General features: G+C 35.1%; 1 protein-coding gene across 1 annotated transcript in view; it reads right to left on the reverse strand.

The window, feature by feature from the left end:
- Positions 1-21,068, reverse strand: part of ADGB (androglobin) — a 102,144-nt gene that overhangs the window by 65,530 nt on the left and 15,546 nt on the right. The window contains exons 5-13 of the mRNA XM_034060762.1: positions 20,834-21,022; positions 16,656-16,795; positions 15,351-15,437; positions 13,500-13,711; positions 11,939-12,055; positions 8,339-8,433; positions 5,564-5,738; positions 4,682-4,772; positions 1,589-1,733 (exon numbers count right to left, since the gene is read on the reverse strand). Of these exons, the coding sequence (XP_033916653.1) occupies positions 1,589-1,733; positions 4,682-4,772; positions 5,564-5,738; positions 8,339-8,433; positions 11,939-12,055; positions 13,500-13,711; positions 15,351-15,437; positions 16,656-16,795; positions 20,834-21,022 (1,251 nt within the window). The remainder of the gene's footprint in view (positions 1-1,588; positions 1,734-4,681; positions 4,773-5,563; positions 5,739-8,338; positions 8,434-11,938; positions 12,056-13,499; positions 13,712-15,350; positions 15,438-16,655; positions 16,796-20,833; positions 21,023-21,068) is intronic.

A 21,068-nucleotide genomic window follows, 5' to 3' on the forward strand; every position in this document is an offset into this window, starting at 1 on the left:
GCAGTCACACAATTTAAATGGAGACAAAGTTATTCACATTTGGTATTCTACAAAACAAAATTACAGCAATTAGCAATAACTTGGTCATTTGTAGATATCAAAGTTTCTCTTTCAGTGCTTGCTTTTTTAATCACTAAACGATATTGTTACTTTAAATTTTAAAGCTATTGAAAGAAAGCTTTCCAATAACGAATCTCCCAGAGGTATCCACATAATTTTGTTGATTAAAAGACTTAATATGTGAAAGATTGTTCTGCAAGTTATTTGCTTTTGCATTCCATACAAATGCAGTCCTACTTACATACTGCAACTATTAACTGGCATAGCATTTTTTCAGCTGAGATTTAAACTGAGGCAAAAGTAAAGCTCAAGTGTAAGTCCATTAGCTGCTCATGACGTCTTACATTTCATGTCTGAATCAGACTGCCCTCAGACTATGTCACATTCATGTCTTCTCCCAGTCATTTCAGATTTATCAATGTCTGTCTCTTTTGTATTTTCTTACTTGCTCTTGCCTCTTTTTGACTGCATGTCCTACTGTGACAGACCAACCTTCTACAATCATATATTTCTTACACTCTTGGACTAGAGGAGAGAATCAAAGTGATGTTCCAAATTACTTCTATGTTTCTAGCACATAAACATCTATTAAGATGTAACTAACTCAATCTGTATTTGTACAGCTAGAGAGACTGAAGTTATGCAACCAATAATTATATATTGTATGATGCTACTTACAGCTCCTTATTACTTTGCTGTGTTTGGAATGATTTTCATAAGTTGCAATTTTTAAAAAGACTTTTAAAAATGAAGTACTAATTAGACTATTGTAAAATGTATACAAAATTCAGGCTAATTAAAAATATATTTTATTGCAAAGAATTTTCCTTCACTACAGAATTGGCTTATTTTAAAATCATAAATACCTAATCACTACACATCCACATGTACATTTTCTATATATACAATAGATATAGAATGATTATAGCAACTGAATTTAAGAACTGAAATATAAAAATGGTATAACAGCATACTCTGAAGAAGAAACATATAAATAGACACTCCAAAAATTAAACAGGAACTTATTGCCCTTTTACTTCAAAATTTAACAAACTAAATTTTATTTTCTGTGTTCATGAAGATATCTCATAGCATACTATTCTTAACAGTATGTCTTTGGTCTTCAAACACATTTTATAACTCAACTGGCAGTCACTATATAACAATCAAATACTACATTTGTAACCCACAAGTATACTTATCAGTTGGCCCCAGAAAAGGACAATAATAAGGACAGTAAAGCCAAAATATTTCATAGTGTTAGCTACAGGACTTTTAGAATTTGAGGAATAAATTATTAAAAAATAAGGTTAAAACAAAACTTGATGTGAAAGATATCCCACCCAGCACACATCAATATAACTATAAATTGGAAAGGGGGGGGAAGTTACTTAAATAGCAGGGAAAAAAGCTCACTGAGAAGTCTTTAAAATCCTGTATTTCAGCAGTAAGTATTTTCTGTTTTGTCTCACTATCCTTTGGAATATAAAACTAGGTCAAATTAAAATAAAATTAGGAAAATTATTACCTGAGAATCATCTTTTGCATTTGAACGTCTCACACTTTGATTCATAGGCACATTACTGTCTCTCACATTTTCATCACTTTCAGTAACAGAAGGGAGACGGGACAGAGAATCAAATCCTTTTTTGAGGGTAGATTGTGGAAAGTGGCTAAATAATAAAAGAAAACTCAAACACTTTAATCAATACATTTACTTTCAAAAAGAAAGTCTTCATAACTAATATGCTTAACATGATGTTGTCAAAATAATTTGTGACTCCTTTATTTTACAGCCTAGTAGGGCAGCCAATATCTATATATGCTTATCTTTCTGCCTTGGCACTACACACATATCTACGCTCAGAAGACCTGAACTAACCTGCCTTCTTAACTAATCCTCAAAAAACCAAACCCAAGTCAGCTGACAAAAACTAGATGGTAATGCTAGAAGTAAATAAATTTCCATGTCCTCTAGAAAAAAAAAAAAAGTGGAGTAGTTAAATGGGGGGGGGGGGGAGGGGAGGAAGTGTCAGAATAATCTTTTGCCTTTTCCCTCAAAATGGGTCTCCATAGCTACCAGACTGCTAAAACACACGATAACCAAGGAAACCTGTGCAAGGTCTATTCTGGTTGTAGCAAAAGAAAGCTTTGTTGCTGACTTAGTGAAGGCAGAAGTAAAAACTGATGGAAATACAAATAACTCTTTGCTTGTTAAGTGAACTGGGAGAACAAGATCAAAACAATATTGCACACACGCCAATTAGACATAAATGTGTAACTGTGTTACTGCAGCAATAAAGAACAAAGAAAAATGTAACATGTTATCCAGCCCCTTTCCTAAGACTGAGATAATGAAATATCAAGATTTTTAGCAGTAACATAGTAACAATTATCTTGCCTTTGAGTGATTCAAATATTTTATTAGAATTAAAGCAAGAGATTAAAAACTCTTTCAGTCCCAGTTGTGTATCTAAGTCCCTTATTTTATTTAGGCAGCTATATTACTTTAATGAAATGCTAATACTTGCTATATATTTTTGGTTACTACCTGTTAATTAAATCACAAGAGATTAAATTAGCTCATTGTCATGGAAACTTAGCACATTAAACAAACTGTCCTTGACAAAATTTAGTAAGTTGACCATGAAACAATCTATTAAAGATGAAAAAACTACATAAAATATGGTAACATGCAAATAAGGAAACATCTTAATTATTAGTCTCTCGTTCTTTTAATAACCTATTAATGGATATCGCTTAGAGCATTTTTATGTATGTCTACTCCTACTATTTGAAAACAAAAATTAAGTAATTTAATGTATTTTTAACCAACAAAATGCAACTGTATCAGCAAAACAATACACCCAGAATATTCCAAGTTAATTTCTTCCACTGAAAAATGCTGCTCAATAAAAAAAAAAAAAAATCAACTCAGACTGGTTTCTTACCAACCCATCCAATCATCATGATCAAAATACGGAAACTGCCATGTAATTTGTGCAGTTTACTTAGAGACGTACTTAGAAAAAGGTATACACACCTTAAAAATGATACACACATCCAACAGTTTACAAATTGTTGTTGGAGTCATTCTCAAGAAAATAAATATCCTTCAAAATAACATAAAACTTTTGGTGCTCAATTGGTATGTCATACATGCAATGCTTCCTCTGTCAAGATTTCAGTCAGAATAAAAGTGAGGATATTAATAATTCTAGCAGTTGTTGACAAAACGTTCAACATCTTCAGCTGGAGTCTGTAGAAAAGCATTATGCAGTGGGTCATAGGAAAAAAATCCAAGGCCCTGATATAATTAATGATAATCCTTCTTTTCTTGTCTGCAAGCAAGTATTATTCTGAATATTCAATGCTGACTAGAAGTCATGTATACATTGATTTCTGAAACTCTTCTCTAAGACACCCTGTATTTATACAAGGGTTTTTATATATATTTATACAAGGTTTATACATATATATTTTCAAGGGTTTACGGGACTTCCAGCCTTTAACATGAGGCATTTATACAAAGGTGTGTTCTGAGCATGAGCTTCCTCACCTGAACTCTCAGGTTTCTTGTAATAACTATAATGAACAGAGAACAGCCTGTTTTATTCATAAAAATTAATTGCTCCATGCCAAATATGTGATGCCCATGAAAGTATTGACTGGCCAGTCAATGACTTCCTTGTTATGTGCAAGAATTGAAAGGGACCAGTAGTTTGAGGAAAAAATAGAAAGACAGCAGAGAATATTCCTATTTCTGGTGGAAGCAATCTATTGAATATTCACTGTGCCTACTGAGTAGAGAAACTGGCAGTGTTTTGCCCAACAGAGCTCCCTGCCCTTCAATGTCAGATGCCCTGAGAAGTGTGCATCCACCTAGGGGACTGTTCATACAGGGTGTAACAAGTTGGAACATACCCCTCAGGTGTGTGCATGTCCACCTCCTAGTGGGCTTTCTCACAGACATAGAATCACAGAATCATAGAATAGTTAGGGCTGGAAAGGACCTTAAGATCATCTACTTCCAACCCCCCTGCCATGGGCAGGGACATGTCACACTAAACCATGTCACGCAAGGCTCTGTCCAACCTCACCTTGAACACCGCCAGGGATGGAGCATTCACAAAATGCATGTAGATTAGCAGATTGTAGGGAACAGCATATAAAATTTATAGCACCCCAACTTGCAACTCCAACAGAAGGTTTGTACAAACAGAACAACCTGCATGCCTAAATTAGAAGGTGAGCTATTAATCCTCAATGCCAGGAGAGCATATAACTGCATGTGTATGCCTTTGTGTGCATGACTAAAAATTCTTCAGATTAGTTATACAAAGGTGTTCAGAAATTTGTATGTCTGTCAACATTTGGAAGCATCTAGAATAGTTGTTTATCTGTTATATAGATGACATTGATCATAAATATACAGTTCATTGACTGACGATTAATTATGTGACATCAACAAATCAATAAAGTGCTCTGATCCTAATTTGCTTTCAACTACATAATCTGACCAGTTTTTCCCTGTGACAGAAGTAAACATAAGCCATTGCACTTTCACAGTCAAATGGAGGAACGGTACAAAGCTAATGCTGAAACTACACTGAATACTTACATGTCTGTGGGTAGTGTAATAACATTCAATTTGTAATTCAAAAATAGGCTAGCAATCTCAACATGTTCTTCAGGTTTCTTTACCACAGACACTGGAAAAAAAGCAACCTGTTAAACATTTGTTCATAAGAAATTTTTAACACTAGAACTTCGACAAATAACTTCCATGGGGGATTCACCAAACCTAAATAATACTCAAACTATAATAGCATACATTTGAATCAAAGAGAATAACCAATGGTGGCTCTAGGTGACATATCATGAAAAAATACTGCTCAGAGCTCTGATCCTCAGCCTGCAGAGTGTAAAGCGTGCTTAACCTATGTAAGGTTATCCAACTTAGCTTAGAAAAGCCATGACAGTACACTGCTAATTTCCTGTTTATCTCATTACATATTGCTAGCTTGCCTGAAAGACTTTCATATTCAAGGTATCTCATATCATGCATTTAATTCCATTGTGCAGTACAGACAAACCCCAGTACAAGTTTACCTCTAAAACTATGAGTTTTTGCAGCAGTACTACTCACATACTTCAAACGTTTGAAAGGTGTTTAGAAGCTTTCATAGCTCTGCATGAGAGAGCTTCTGCATTGGTTTGATAACACCCCCTCTTCATTTTCTCAAGTAGAGTGCTTTCTAGCCTGAAATTAAGACACTTCTCAAAGTGTTTAGGAAATAACAGGGCTAATGGGAAGTAATACAAAATTGGTAAGAGAAAAAAAAACAAAAAAAAAACAACAAACAAAACCAAACAAAGTAATCCCCAAGGAAGTTCTATTGAAATTAAGCAATGAGATGATAAATATGGCCCTGGAAATTTATATATTTGCAATAATTAAAATGTTATTACACATTTATTTTGGAGGTTTAAGTAGACAAACCTTGGGGTCCAGATGACACAAGTGTTTCCTTTTTCTGACGGAAAAGCTTCCAGCGAGGAATGGGTGGTGGTTGTGGTGGTGCTACCAGAGGACAGGACCTTGTTCTAGTGATCAGGACAGGATGGCTATATATGTGGGAAAGTCCATACTGCCTTAGTTTCTCTGAAGAATCAACCTATGAAACATAGAAAAATAATCCGGCTGTGTCACACCTCCTTTCTCATCATATTTCTGACAGAAAAGAACAGTACGCACACAAAAGCATCTAACAGCTTGGGTAACATATGAAACAAAAATAGCTCACCTGACAAGGCTATCCAAAAACATTCTAATTAGAATTTGTTAGCAGAAAAAGTATAACTGAATAATCGTGTTTACATGTATTGTACTTCTTATAGTAGATTCATCACTCTTTTCAACTTATTTATTTAACTGAATTCTTTTAGGTGCTACAGAAAATACATACGTGAAGCAGAATTAATATGTAAAACAACAGCAACAACATTTTGTTTTAAATAAACATATTTTAAAACTTTGAGGGAGAAAGTCTTTATTTCATGCTGAATTTATAAAGTGGCAGAATTCTGTAAGCAACTGGTCTTTTAGATACTTGTGAAATCTCCATAATGTAATATCACTTTGAAGCAATACATCATTAAACTTTTCATCTGCTGGCTAATTTAGAGAACGTATTAAAGGCACTGCAGCTGACCTGTATACCAAATCCCTTAGCAACAGATTTAAGAGCAATTTTAGATGTGGACATTGAGTGGTGCTCTTTGAATTAAAATAATAATGGTGTAGTGCTTAACATTTTTCATTACTGAAAGTTCTGTTACAAGATTTGCACATCCTTTGTATATTAAAAATACACCTCCTTTTACTTGCTAAATAAATCACACATAATTTAGTTCCTTAACATGCTCATCAGCAAGGCTTTGATTGCTCCTGCTCATTGTCAAATGTTCCTGAGGTTCTGCATTTATGAACTTTGCAGAGAAGGATGTAGATGCATTTGTGATTGTCAGTTATTTGAAGGAAGAACAAATTTAACACAATAAGGTTGTCCACGGAAGTTATGGCTACCCCATCCCCCGAAGTATTCAACACCAGGTTGGACAGAGCTTTGAGCAATCTGGTCTAGTGGAAGGTCTCCCTGACTGTGGCAGGGGGATTGGAATGATCTTTAAGGTCCCCCCCAACCTAAATTATTCTGATTCTATGAAGGTATACAAGCAATGTAAAGGCTTCACTTGATCTCTGAATTTATATAGATATATTACAGGATTGGTGACTGGGTACATACATATTCAAGCAACTTAAAAATGCAATTTAAAACATCTGAGATTAGAAAGTATATTGAAGACTACGAATTAGGTGCCATAAACAAGAACTTGTCAGCTGCTGAGTAGGAGACATACCTAAATGACTCAATTATGCATTTTTTTCCATGTTATTTGAGGAAACTTAAGGCAATTAAGTTCAAGCCACATCAATCCAAGGACATACACACTAGAAAACAAAGCTAAAAGGTATACTGCAAAAATTCTGGAGGGAAATTATGGCACAACTGTAGTTAACAATACAATTTTCTAGAAATTTAGAGAGCAATGATTCTGCCAATGAGTCAACTCTTCAAAACTTCAATTATTTCTATCAGTGTAGTATATCTCAGCCCTCAAAGAAAGCTTGAAAATGAGCTTTTTTAACCCATAAGAAACCCACTACACTTCTATCTTTAATTTCTGTCAACTTCCATTTTTCTATCAGTCTTTACTAAAACACTGGTTTAGACACATAGGTCCATCTGCCTCATCCTATTTGGCATGCAAAGCCTCTTTTTCAGTACTCTCTATAACCTCACAGTCTGAAGCCAAGTTTGAGACTCAAGGCAGGAAAAATATAACCTTATGTCACTGTTTCTAGTTTGCTGTCTGATGACTAGCACTACTTCTGAGGAAAAAGACACTACTGTCTGAGACCTTAAATTTAAATAAAAAAATAAATAAACCATAGAGAAAGAGCTAGTCTTCAAAACAGCATAAAATACACAGCACAACTCGCAAAAAGAAAGTGCAAGAGTTAAGAGCAGTAAAGCATAACACCTGCAAACCATTTCTGGAAATTTCTTTATTCTGTCAAGCTTATCAGTTTCCGGAGTAGGCAGCTTAAATTTTAATGTTCTAATTATGGTAAATATGATTTAAATGTACAAAAAAAAATCTAATTAATAATCAACTCAAGAAAGCCAGTTCTGGCATTATAAATAGCTTTCTGTAGAGTGTGAGTGACTAAGTGGAAATTTAAGCATTGTTTTTACCCCAGCTGCGTGAAGTGCTGCACTCTCTCCAGCTGCTTTCATCAGATACAACACTAATGATAGAAATGGATATAAACATGCTATGTCTTAAAGAACAACGCAGAGAATTCATGTTTTTCAACTAACCCCTAAAATAATTAGTCCTTCCATTCAGAAGTATCTCATTATGATACATTTTTTAGTCCCCATCAAGATTCTCCCAAGAGACTTCAGCTCCTGGGATCCAGAGGAAAGTGGAGTAAAACTGATAAAATGAGCAGACTGTGGCACAAAAATGCAGAAAATGCACAATCAGAATACAGAAGTACCAAAAATATAAATTTAACTGATAATCACTACCTAATGACTATTTCACTATATTGATTTTATTATTTTTGTTGCAACATAGTTGCTACAAAATGAAAGTCTCTGATACTAAAATAATGCTTTCCTGTCCTGAGATCACAGACTCTTACCATCTGCTTTAACGAAAAGACATCCTTTTCAAACAAATGCAGCGGTATACAGCCAGCATACACGACCATTTCTGGCTGGGTTGGCACAGATGATTCTACAGAGAAAACATCAACATGCTTTAGAACAGCATAAACAGTAAATAAATGTTGCTATACCTCACCCTAACTTATTCTGCTCTCTTTGCCTCATTTTTGTTATTTTCTTTGTCTCATTTGAAACAAGAGCTCATTGTAGAGTACTTATAAGATTCCATGGATGGCAAAACCATGCTGTTTTAATCTTTACCTATTTTAGACTATCAATGACTTTTGCCTATTTTACTTCTTTTACACAGATGAATAAGAAAAACTACAACTTACAAATGCAACAGGTCAGAGGTAGCTCTAACCATTGTTCTATTTTTCTTCAGATTTTAGTAATACTAGATACTAGCCTGAAGAACACAATACACATCATCTGGGCAGATGAAATGAAAACATACTGATTGGTCAATGTTACCTGAAGGCTTCACACCAGTGAAAGCAAAGTTTGATCATACTAACAAAAGGATCAAAAGCCAGAGCCCTGGACACTCCTAGCAATGGATATGAAGAATAAGATTAGTTTGGGAATCAGAGCATTTGTTAACCAGGGTTATTGCTCTTACTTCTGTCAAGGAGATGGAATAATGGAGGTAATGTCAGCTGTTTCTTAAAGCATGAGGGGGTAACCACATAGCTCTTACCCTACGTGCCTTACAGAAACTTGTTTTCCTGTAATTCTGCCACAGACAAGGTGTAAAAGCAGAGACACGTTCACTTGTTATTCCTAGAAATCTGTTGCACTGGGCAACCACGCAACCATCTCATACTTGTATCTGTGGAAGAAGCTATTGTTGATACCCTAATAATGAAGAGAAATCAAGGCTGTCTGGGTGACAGCCAGTTTATTCATGTTGAAGGGAAATTAAAAGTCTAAAAAATTTATTAGTAGAAATGTAGGTCTAAAGGTCAGCTCAAAAAGAAGGGTATTTATTTCTCTTTATTGTTCCTTAGTAATCTAAGAAAGTATGTGAAGAGAGGTTCTCAGCACAGAGGTTGTGAAAAACAGCACACCTGTTTTTCATTAGAATGTTTTGTCTTTGCTCCCTTCAGCTCCACCTCAAATATAGGACAATTTCTACGTTTCCTAAGTGTGCAGCTGGAAGGTGCTCTAAGAATAGGTATTTTCTGTGAAACTGAATAAAACAATGTTGTCTGCATAAAAAGAAAAAAGTGTAAGGAAAATAAAAGGGAAATGAAAGATAGCAAGTGACTGGAAAATACAATTTATCAGACTTCAAATTGATTGTCGTGGTTTAAAACCAAACTGCACAGTTTGTTCACTCACTCCCCCCCTTGTTCCCCCAACTCCCGGAGAGTTAGGAAGGAGAATACAAAGAATGTAGCCCCCATGGGTTGAGATAAGAATGGTTTAATAGCTAAGCTATAACATAAATCACTACTGCTACTCCTATTACAAATAATGATGATAAAGCCAATAACAAGCGAAAAGAATACAACACCTCACCAGCCACCGACCCATAACTCACCCCACCCTGCCCGACCGAGCACCGACCGATACCTCCTCCATCCCCCCAGCCTCCAGCCCTTCCGGGTTTCTCCCAGTTACATCCTGGGTATGACGTGCTATGGTATGGAATACCTCTTTGGCTAGCCTGGGTCAGGTGTCCTGTCTCTCCTTCCTCCTAGCTTACCCTCCTCCCTGGCAGAGCATGAGGCTCAGAAAGGCCTTGGACAAACCAAACATTTGAGCAGTAACTCAAAACATGCTTGCTATCAGCAACCGTTCTCAGCCCGAAAGTCAAAACACAGAACTGCAGCAGCTACCAAGAAGGAGAAAAATGACTGCTACTGCTCAAACCAGGACACTAATTTATTTAGAAGTTACACAATAGTTTCTTCTTGAAAAACTAAGCTATCTTTGCATCTTAAATATTCTTCCAGAAATTCAATTACTCAATTAAATGGTGGTGGTATGTCAGAGTTTCTTTCCAGTGGATTCTTAGTATTTCCCACTGCACATTTGTGATTCCCCTGTTAATCACAGCTGTTGTGTTAGCTATGGTTTTCAACTTATCCAAAAAGCAAGCCTATAATCTAGGTTTGATCTCAGTCCCTGCTGACATATTTAATCTGTTACAAATACAAGTGTAGAAGCTACCATGTCCTACACATTACAGAACAGTTCATGCCACAAGGTATACCAGTATCATTGCTTGTGAGAAGTATTTCTCAATTAAAAGTATTCCACCAAATAGCAGGTGGAATGTAAAACTGTCATATTCAGTCCAGATGGGTTATGAAATAAAATGTCTGCAGGGCAGACAATAAACAGCAATGAACAAATTATTAGAGCATGGAAATGATTAACCAGGCACACCAAGGCACACCATATTCACTTTAATAATACTATTACAATACTACAAAGATTTGGTACATTATGCCTGTACCTTTTAAAAATAATGTATTATTTGATCCTTTTTTACTGTACAAAAAATGAGGAGGACGTATACTCTTCAGTGCAATCTGTATGGTGCTATGGTTTAGATATGCGACCAAAACAGTGCTCATAACACACAAGTGTGCCAATTATTGCTAAGTAAAGCTCACAGAGCATTAAATCCTTCTGTTTCTCATTCTGCTACCTCAGCAAGGATGCTGGGGATAGACAAGGGGTTCAGTCCCACACAAACTAGCAGGGGTGTGTTACATATCACAGCATATTATGCTCGGTATAGCAACTGGGGTGTTTTCTGCTCAGGGACAGGCTGGGCATCAGTCACTGGGTGGGGAGCAACTGCATTGTGTGTCACTTGTTTTGTACATTCTAAGATCATTATTATATTTTACTTTCTTTCAATTATTAAACTGTTCTTATCTGAAACCACAGCTTTTATCATTTTCCAGTTCTCCCATCCCTACCAGAGTTAGGGTGAGGTGGGCTGGGGAGTGAGCAAGTGTCCGCATGGTACTTAGTTGCTGGCTGGGGTTAAGCCACAACAACAATGTAATGAACATAAAAGGTTTTGCCATTTTAGAAATAAAATATAAATGGTATTAAAAGTAGTTAAAGACCTCTTCAGAAATTATTCAGATTTATCACAGAAAGAAGCCCTCACACTCAAAATGTAGAGTGAAAACTTACAGTAAGGAGCTAAGCATGTTTATGGTGCTGGAAACAAAATACTTGTCAAGATACTTCCATTAAAAAAAAAAAGGCAGAAAAAAAAATAGAAAAAGAGTTGTTGCATCAAGTAAAGTCATTGTTACAAAAATTCCCAAGACCAATTTAGAAAATTTTTGCAACTACTGCTTCTGGAGTCTGACTTTAAACCTAGCCTTAGTTTCTGGTTCTACTGTCCCAGGCCATTCTCTGCAGACTATGTGTTGCAAAGCCTGCAAGCTTTTTCTCCAGTGGCTATAATCTCATAACAAAAATACATTTGAATTCGGTATTATTTCTAATTGCAGTTCTCCTTTCAAAAACAAATAAAAGCAAAGTCCTATGTTTTACATATAATTTGTTTGTAATTTTAGTTTCAAAAGAATAGGACTTACTTTCAGTTAAGGCCTGAAAAGAATATCTGGTTTCAGCAGACTGAAGTGCTAACTTGTGCTTTTCTTTATCTCCATCTCTGATTTTCTTCTTTCCAATTTCTTTCTGCTCTGCTTTTTCTATTAAGCAAGACAAAGATTGTTTTTCTTTTTCAGGTAAAAACTTCTGGCCAAGAACTAATGTCATTCAGTTGAAAAAAAAAATTCTTAAGATGTAAAGGCAGATTTACTGAGAAGCAGCCAGGAAGACTTTGGTCTCATCTTCTAGTTAGTGCACAACCTTCATGTCCCTACTATAATGTTTGCAACTCCTGAATTCCTGGCACTGTGACAAATATTTTCTTGATGTTTTTGCTTGTGTGCATCAGTGATTTCCAATAGAATCTAACACAGATGAGGCACAGGTTCCCAGTGGACACAGAAGAGTCTCCCACAGTCAGAACTTTCTTTCAAGCCTCAGAACTTAAGACTATAGGAAAATATATTTCTAATGAAAAAATCCTGAACATTATTAGAGCATCCAACAAGAGTTTAAAGCTCAGAGCTGGAAATTACAGAGCTGCAGCATAACAAAATGCTTCCCTAATTCTTAGCTGTTTGAGTTACTAACAGAATTTCTAAGTCTTGGAGGTAAAATCTACAAAGTTTTTGGGGAATAAGTTACAGCACCCTGTTGGATGAATGACAGTGCTGTTCCCAGTGGCTGCATCCCTGTGTGTGTCCATTCCAAACTTTGAAACACCTACTACACTGATAACAGGAATTCCTAAGAACAAAGAATACCCCACCCCACCCCCCCCAGCCAGGTCTCTTCTAAAATTTTATAACACTTTCAACATTAGAATATATTATTTGAGATTTAAAGTGAGAAAGGCAGGGATTTTCTGAAAATCTAAGAAGAAACAGACATTTTACTATATTATTTGTACCTTCTAAAGAAATGAAATTTCATCTATACCTTCAAATTACAAACAGCAACTCAGTCTCAAATATAATAAATGAGGAATAACATACTGGAATAAATAAGTTTGTAACCCTAAGTTTCTTTCATTTAAATGTAAATAGGATTACCAGCTTTTGAATAAAATTGATACCTATATCTAGTAGCATAAACAGCAATGTTGCTATAAATGAACGTCCAGGTAGACATTCAAAAGTACTTGTCAGAACTCTCTGCAGGTTACACTTTGTAACAACCATTATTAAATGTATAATTTATTGATGGTCAGAGTAGTATGGCCTTGGGGAAGCTGCAGCTTCTCAGGTTGTTATCCCTCTGCAAAGAGCCAGTCTTTAGATAAATGTCAATGACACAGGGCTGAACAAATCTTTGCCGTACATTGAAGCTGTTTTCGTAAAAGAGACTAGTACTGCTTCTAATGAGATCTATATAGTTAAAACAAAAGCTTTTTGAATTTATACCATTGCGATGTGTTCAATGAAACAACAACAAACCTACAGAGCTGCACGTGGCACAGCAAAGAAATACAAATTCAAAGCCAGAGGTTATGCTAGTTTTATTTATGCTTGATCTACAAAGATAACACTACCTAAAATTACAAACCTTTGACAATTTTATCAGCTTTCCCTGCTTTCTCAGGCTTCTCTGACTGCTTGTTGACAGATGAAACTTCATTTTTTAACTCTGAGACTTCACTCTCTTTACGTTTTGTATCTGACTGAGGACTATCAAGTACGGGACCTTTCTTATTTGGCAACTTGAATTCTGGTACAACCTCTTTCAAAAAGCCCCAGACTTTGTCCAAGTATTCAAGCCTTAAAAGAAAACAAAAACAAACAAAAAAACCCAAACACATGTATATGTTAATGATACTGATATTTACAATAAGAGTGATTTTTATTTAGACAGCACTATACTATGACAGTCCAACTCTGAGAAAAGTTTTAGTAAATAAAACTCTTGCATGGTTTTGGGTATCAGTGAATTTCTTGAGACAGATTATGGGCAGACTCATAAAGAAAGAAATGGTTGTTACAGAAGCATGTACATAAAGCATCCTTTGTAAAGCTTTTTAGAAGCTAAAAGTAGCAGTAGCAAAATTTGCAGACCACCTTGCAACTACACCATGAAGCAACTTCATTCTGGCTCTGTCTATTAAAAATCTTCTCTAAGGTACTTCTAAACTAGATTTTACTAACTATTTCAGCACAGGTAGTTCCATGCCTCTTCCACTCATTCCACCAGCTACAGCAATGTTTTTTTCATATGACATGACAGTTGCAGCCATACTGGTTCTCCACAGAAACCCAGCAACTCCAGAAATAATCTAAACCTGAATGAATTGTTCAGAGCCATGAGTTAACTTCATTCAAGCTAACTGGATGCAACTTTTTTTTTTAGTAAAATAATGGATTGCACAATGAGCTAATGCCATCTTATACTACGCTTGCAAAGACTCCATGGTATTCATATTTTCTTATTCCAGAATATATTTTCAGTAAGAGCCAGGGTTGTGAATACTGATTTCTGCTGTTGCAGTTGTAAAATAATAGTACATAAAATATACTTACATAACAGTACATAAAAAACCAAAATTTAGTCTACATTACTTTAGTCCATAGGCTACATACACAGTACTGGAAGACACAATTATTAAAACCCTCTAAACTGCAAGCATAGCTTAGGACATAAAAATTGCTGAACTAAGGACTAAAATAACCTTTGACTGCATTTATTTAATACTGAAATATAGAAATAAGCAATTTGAACAAAGTAAATAATATACAGACCAAAACTATTTATCTACGTATTCATTAGAATGCATACATCAAAAGGCAAAAAAAGGTAATTTGAAAAAAAATGTCTAAAGATTTAGTGCCTGTAACTCAGTCATTCATACAGTAAAAAGAATATCAAGCTGGAAAATTAGAACATCTGTTCAGAAAACAGACTTAAAACACACAGGAAACAACAAAAAATAATATAGGTTGGAAATAATTTTTTATTTGAAATAAACTGGAACACTTGATATATGTTTAAAAGGTGAAACACCATCCTAGCTGAAGTTGACTACTTCCAAATCTAGGGTGTATACTTTCTAAAGCACATTCATATACACAGTTACTACTGTCAAACATTTTGTATCTGTGTACTAAATGAAACAGATTGCTCTAACCCTGTTTTCAGCTGTGTCTAATATTAGTTAAATTAATTTTATAAAGAATAGACATCAGCTTTACATGAATACTTTACATGCAACTGCATGACCTACAAAGAAAAACACAATAAAATTACATTCCTTGAAGGCACATTTATCTAGTGCCAGAATTAAAAACTGTATACTTGCCAGAATTGATTCTGAAGGATGCTTAGGGCTTAGCTTTATTTTTCATAATGCCTCATAGACTTAAATATTAAACAACTAATATGTAATTATTTAATAGAAGAACTTACTGGAGAGGAATAACTTCTGGTATCCATCCAGTCAGTGTATACAGAACTGTAAATTCCTTCATGTCTCTATCTGTAGTTTCACATATACTGCAAGAGAAAGGAGGCATTATACAAAGTTACATTATAACCAACTCTCAGTAAACTCTGTATTGCTTTCTGTAGGAGCAAAATGACACGCAAACAGAATAGCTTGTTGAAAAACAAGTCCTTACTTGCAATTTTAGTTTTTAGTTTTCCAAACCACTGCTGACTACTACCCTATAAAGTCAAAAATTGCTTCATCGGTACATCAGTACAATGGAATAGTTTCAAAATTGTTAGCAAGCATACTATGTATACTTGCACACAGTAAAGCCTCTTTCTGCAGGGTTGGAGATGTGGGTTTGAAATCCCTCATGCTAGAAGGGTGATATGAATCTACAACTTCCACTTCTTGAGCAGCTGGTCTAATTCCCAGGTTATTATGCACAAGTAGGCTATATTTCCAGCGTACCAAAGTCCACTCTTTCAAATTGATAGTCACTCCTACTCTCTGGAGAGATTTCTGTCTGTAGATCCTAAGAGGTTAAACATGCCAGCACTTGGCCATGACTAACCCTTGTACTCTGGAAAAATTCAGCATTTCAAACATGTTTCTGCAAACAGTTTCCTAACAGGCAGTTCTAGGCAACTCCTTAGCCTTTAGATCACTCTTCTTACAAACATAAATCAATATAGCCAGAACATGGAAGCCTGACTACCCAGACCAGAGTTTTGAATTCTTTTCTGAAGCTTAGTCACTTAAACACCTGGTGTTTATTCTTCATCTCATAGAAACCTGTGGCCATAGTTGTCAATCACTGCACTGTGAGCCAGCTTCTACATTCCAGGTCAGTTTTAAGAAAATGGATCACCGCACAGTCCACAACAGAACTGTAACAGAAGCAGCTTACAATATTCTAATTTCAGTACTGGTTAAAGCTGATAAAACTTCATTAAAACTTCTTGAACATTTCCATTTGGCAGAAAACCACACATGACGCTTTTCAGGAATAATGGCAAACAGAAAAAGCAAACAGTACTTCAGCTTCTTTGCAAAGTTTTCTATGCATAAATTTACAAACACATCTATAAAGGAAAGAGTGCACCTTCTGTAGTTACAGAGGATTTTGCTTTATTAATTCCTGGTGTGAGCCTCCAGAAATGTATATGTGTGTCATTATAAAAATTTTTAGCAAAATATATTTCCCATATATACTAAAACAACTTACTTTTTTGCAAATTCCATGTGACTTCACAAACCAAAAGTGAGATGACAAAACATACCTAGTATTGGCCAGCTTAATGATAGCTTTGGACAGCAACATTGGCCAAAGTTCAATTTCACAGGCTGTAGCTGGTAGCAACAAATTATTCTCTTCATTGAAAGGCATAGTGTCATCCACAATGATTTTTCTCCAGCACCCCTATGATAGAGGAAAGAGGGGGAAAGAAAAAAGAAAACCCGGAGTTTGTAGGTTGGAAACCAAACACGTGGGTAAGAGAACTTCTAACAGTTTCCCAAGAACCCGATTCTTCTGTAATTTCATTTACATTACAGATAGCTTTAAAAGTTTTCATATAATATCTGAGAAGCATGGAAACCATATTCTATCTTATTTAAGAGATTAATTAATTTATTCAGAGATTAATTTAATTGCATCTATTTCCAAATATATTTCCTTTCATATGCATAGTCCATCATGTGCATGCATTCATTGCTGTTTATTCAGCTACCATGACAGATACAAAAGCAAAAGTGATGGATTAAAAAAAGGCATAACTAAGATACCAGCTTTGCATATGCCTCTTTAAGTCTTAGTCTGGTAAAACACTTGTTATATAAGCAGTCCCTCTTGTTGCCCAAGAACTGCCTCGAATGCTGGCTCCAGTGGTTAGCTTCCTGGAAAGCATTAATTGTATCTTATAAAACACTACAGGAGAAAACACAAAATGACCAAACGTAATCAATACTCATATTTCCAGGATAAGAAACAGGTAAGAAATGATAATGATGTCTTCAATACCAGGTACTTCATTACTTGGTTTAACTAGTAACCCACACAATAATCTTGCCTACCATTCTCCAAAAAAGTCTCTGTCCTAGGGATCAATTCATAATACAGAGGCTAAGGAATTAGTGGGGCAACATCAAGTACTCCTGTTAATTCACACAGAAAATGACAAAGAATGACCAATAACTCAAATGTTCACCTTATGTTATCAGAAAGGGGAAAATTACTGCTGTTTGTAACTGTAACTGTGCCTTCAAGGTGAAATGACCATCCATTACCTCTATATGAGTTCTATAGGTTTCAGAAGAAAACAAATATAGGCCATATGGCAAAGATACTCCAAATGTAAAAGAAAGGTTAATATTTTTTTAGGGTGAAAATTATTTCCTGATAGCTAAAACTAAATTTTTAAGATTTCCCAAGTTTTCAGAGGATCCAGTAAGTGAAATGATCACATATTTATCTCTTTCAGTAACAGCTGAAGTTTAATACAGAGACTAGTACAAGTTGAAAAGTAAAGGAAAAGATTGTGGAGATATCTGGTTTTCTGTAGCTCAGGACATGTTTTGATTCAGAGTAGTAATTCTGTGCATGTAATTCTTAAAAAGCAATACTCTTTTTTGTATATGTAGCATCAATTGCTTGCTTTTTATACTTAAGAAATAATACAGTCCATATCACAATCATTTTGCACCAGTAATAACCCTTTTACAGCATTTCAGTATTAACTCTAAAAAATATTATGCTAGTTTAAGGAAATAAGACACCAAGAGAAAGAAAAGTAGGAGGGGCAGAAGGTTTATGGTTAGAAAAAGAAATCTGTAGGTAAGAAAAAGTGCAAATAAAGGAACAAGTTCAAGTAGGATGTGGGGTAGAACTGAAAGAATTTCATTCCAATTATGTGAAAAACTATCCAAGTTTTGATTTGGTGGACAACAATCCCCTCAGGCCTCACTACTGCATCTTACTGAAACCAGTTAATTAGTCTTCCACTGTGCTTTCTCACCCTTTTCATTTAATTTTTCACTTTCTCCTGTGAAATCTGTTTCTCCACTATCTTTACTGATATTTGACTTCTCTCATTTGCACATTTTCTTTAATCTCCCATCATCTGACCTTCTTTTTCCCCCATTTTTCTTTCTGTGAAGTACTGATGTACAACCAAAGCAAAAGAAATGAAATAAACTCAAAGGCCCAAATCAAAACATAAAAAAGCAAAAGTGGCAAAGAAACAAAAAAAAACAACCCACCCTGATAATGCTTACAGAGACTTTGAAATGCAGTCTTTTATCATGTAAATACGCAACCTCTGCAGCATTAAATTCACACACAGAATAATGTCCTCTGCTGAGGAACCCAGTACAGTTATGACAGCAACATAATTTCTGCCTTCTAAAACTCATACAACTCTTATTCCGTATATGAATGTAAGTTATTCCGTATGTAGAGGCAGTAATAAGGGATGAAGAAAGCACAGGCATGTAAATAATTTAAGTGCTCCCCCTTACAGAAAAATTAAGAGATTCTTCAGATTTAACTACTTTCCCATTCTGTCCTCAGTTCTGGCTAGCTGACATAAATCAATAGCTAACTGCATAAAACTTCCTTTTAAAATATAATTTTTGATCTATACTGTATTAGAACTGTAAGTTTTCCTTAATACATATACATGTTGTAGGATTATTTAAAAATAAAACTAATATGCTCAGGGTTTTGTTCTCTCTCAAGAGACACATATCAAACTGCAACATTCAAAAGTGCAGCCATTCAAAAGCTCTCCCCAGTTTTATTTGTATTTATGTTCATTTCAGGAGATGGACAGATTTATAAACAATTTAACAGGGGGATGTGGAAAAGAAATCCCTCCTCACTTTTATTCACATGAAGTTTTTGTAATACAACCACTACAGTAATGGTTTCTGGCAGAGAAATAGAATATGAGCAGTTTTCTAAGGGTCATGGAAATGTTTGAGTAATTATTTTGTATTTGTAGCTGTAGGTATTTCTGAAAGAACTCTGCACTGAGGTGTTTCTAAGTGATGTTCTATATGCAACTGCAAAGCTCTCTCCATGCCTCCAACATGAAACTCTGCCAGATTATCCACCTGAGGCACCGACCTGCTGCTGTCCCTCTGGAGAAACATCCCCTGGCACAGGTGATGCAAGTTCCTTTATTTTGAAGTTTAAAAAAAAATTGTGAGATGGGAAGTTTGTGTCCTCTCCTTTTGTGGAGGAACATTAACTCAAATAATTGTAAACTGGAAACTTGCCACAGAGAGCATGAGGAAAAAATCTCCTCTCTCTTCACCAAGTTATATACATATTCTCTTCCTCTCCTCCTGTATATTTTGTCTCCTTTTGTTATGCATTTAGGAACGCCATCCTTGAGTATTCCGACTTGCACTCTTATATTCCATCTTCCAAATAACTTCCATTAACCACATCAGCGCTTTTCACAAATACCACCCTCACAAAACCTCCTTCTCCTTATTTTTAAGAGTTCAGTTCTCATTCTTACTATTCCTCTTTTTGACTGCTTCCTATTGGCTGAGAACATCTTTGCAAGGGACCTCTATTTTTTTTACCATGGTTTAAAACACCTTCAGGCTTTTTTCCCAAAATTTTTAATTACTCCATCACATTTTAAAGATATCCATTCAGGTCACACACACATTCGGTGCTTAGTACTGTCATGATATTGAGACACAGAGTACAAAAAAAAGCCCCAAACAAACAAAACAACAAAAAGGTATAAGAAAGAACTAAAAGAAAGAAAATAACTGTAAGTGTGACAAATCAAAACCAGTTTAAATAGGATTGTGAGAGGACATGTGATATGAAAATCAAATCCTATGAAAATGGGATGAAAGTACCACATGCAGCTCAATGGAACTACAAATGGTGAAAATCACTTAAATCAACATTGTTTTAACTATTCTTGATGTGATACAGAATGAACCAATTATTTTCTTTTAAATGTACTGAAATATGCTTTGGGCTAAGGAATGACACTGAAAACTGCTGTTTGACACACACACACAAAAAGTCACAGGTATCAGAAAAGTTGTTCCAACAGATAGTTTGAATACATGCAACACTAGCAACTGCCACTATTGGATCCTCTTTCTGCAATGCAATAAGCAAATGAACTCAAATGTAGTATTTTGTTGCAATGAGGAAAAAAAATATATCTCCTAATAATCAGCAAAATTTTATATCATGTATGAAAAAATAATATTGCCTTTTTGAGAAAAACTGTTTTATCAAGTTCTGAGTTGTACAAAAACCACATGAATTTAAAAGGCATTTTTACTAACATAAAGCAACAATTTGTCAACACTTCTATTCCTAAAAAAACTGAAAAACCGTATCCATTCAATAATAATAAACACTTACCCTAAACATTAAGATTTGCCATACTAGCCGCATAGACTTCTATACTGTACTCACCATCCAATAAAGTCTCACTACATATTTTCCATAGTTATTGTACAGTGGCATGTGTCCCTTGGTAGCTTTACATAATGCATAAATGTGTTCCCATGGTTTCCAAAAAAGTGTGGATGTTCCATTAGTTAGGGCTTTTCCATTATATATTCTCCAGACTACATAAATTTCACTTACAATCCATCTCATCAGCTGAAAAAAGACATAAACAGTAAAAAAATGTTTCTTATCTACCATC

This window comes from Melopsittacus undulatus, chromosome 3 (genome assembly GCF_012275295.1).
Source record: "Melopsittacus undulatus isolate bMelUnd1 chromosome 3, bMelUnd1.mat.Z, whole genome shotgun sequence".
NCBI classification, from domain to species: Eukaryota; Metazoa; Chordata; class Aves; order Psittaciformes; family Psittaculidae; genus Melopsittacus; species Melopsittacus undulatus.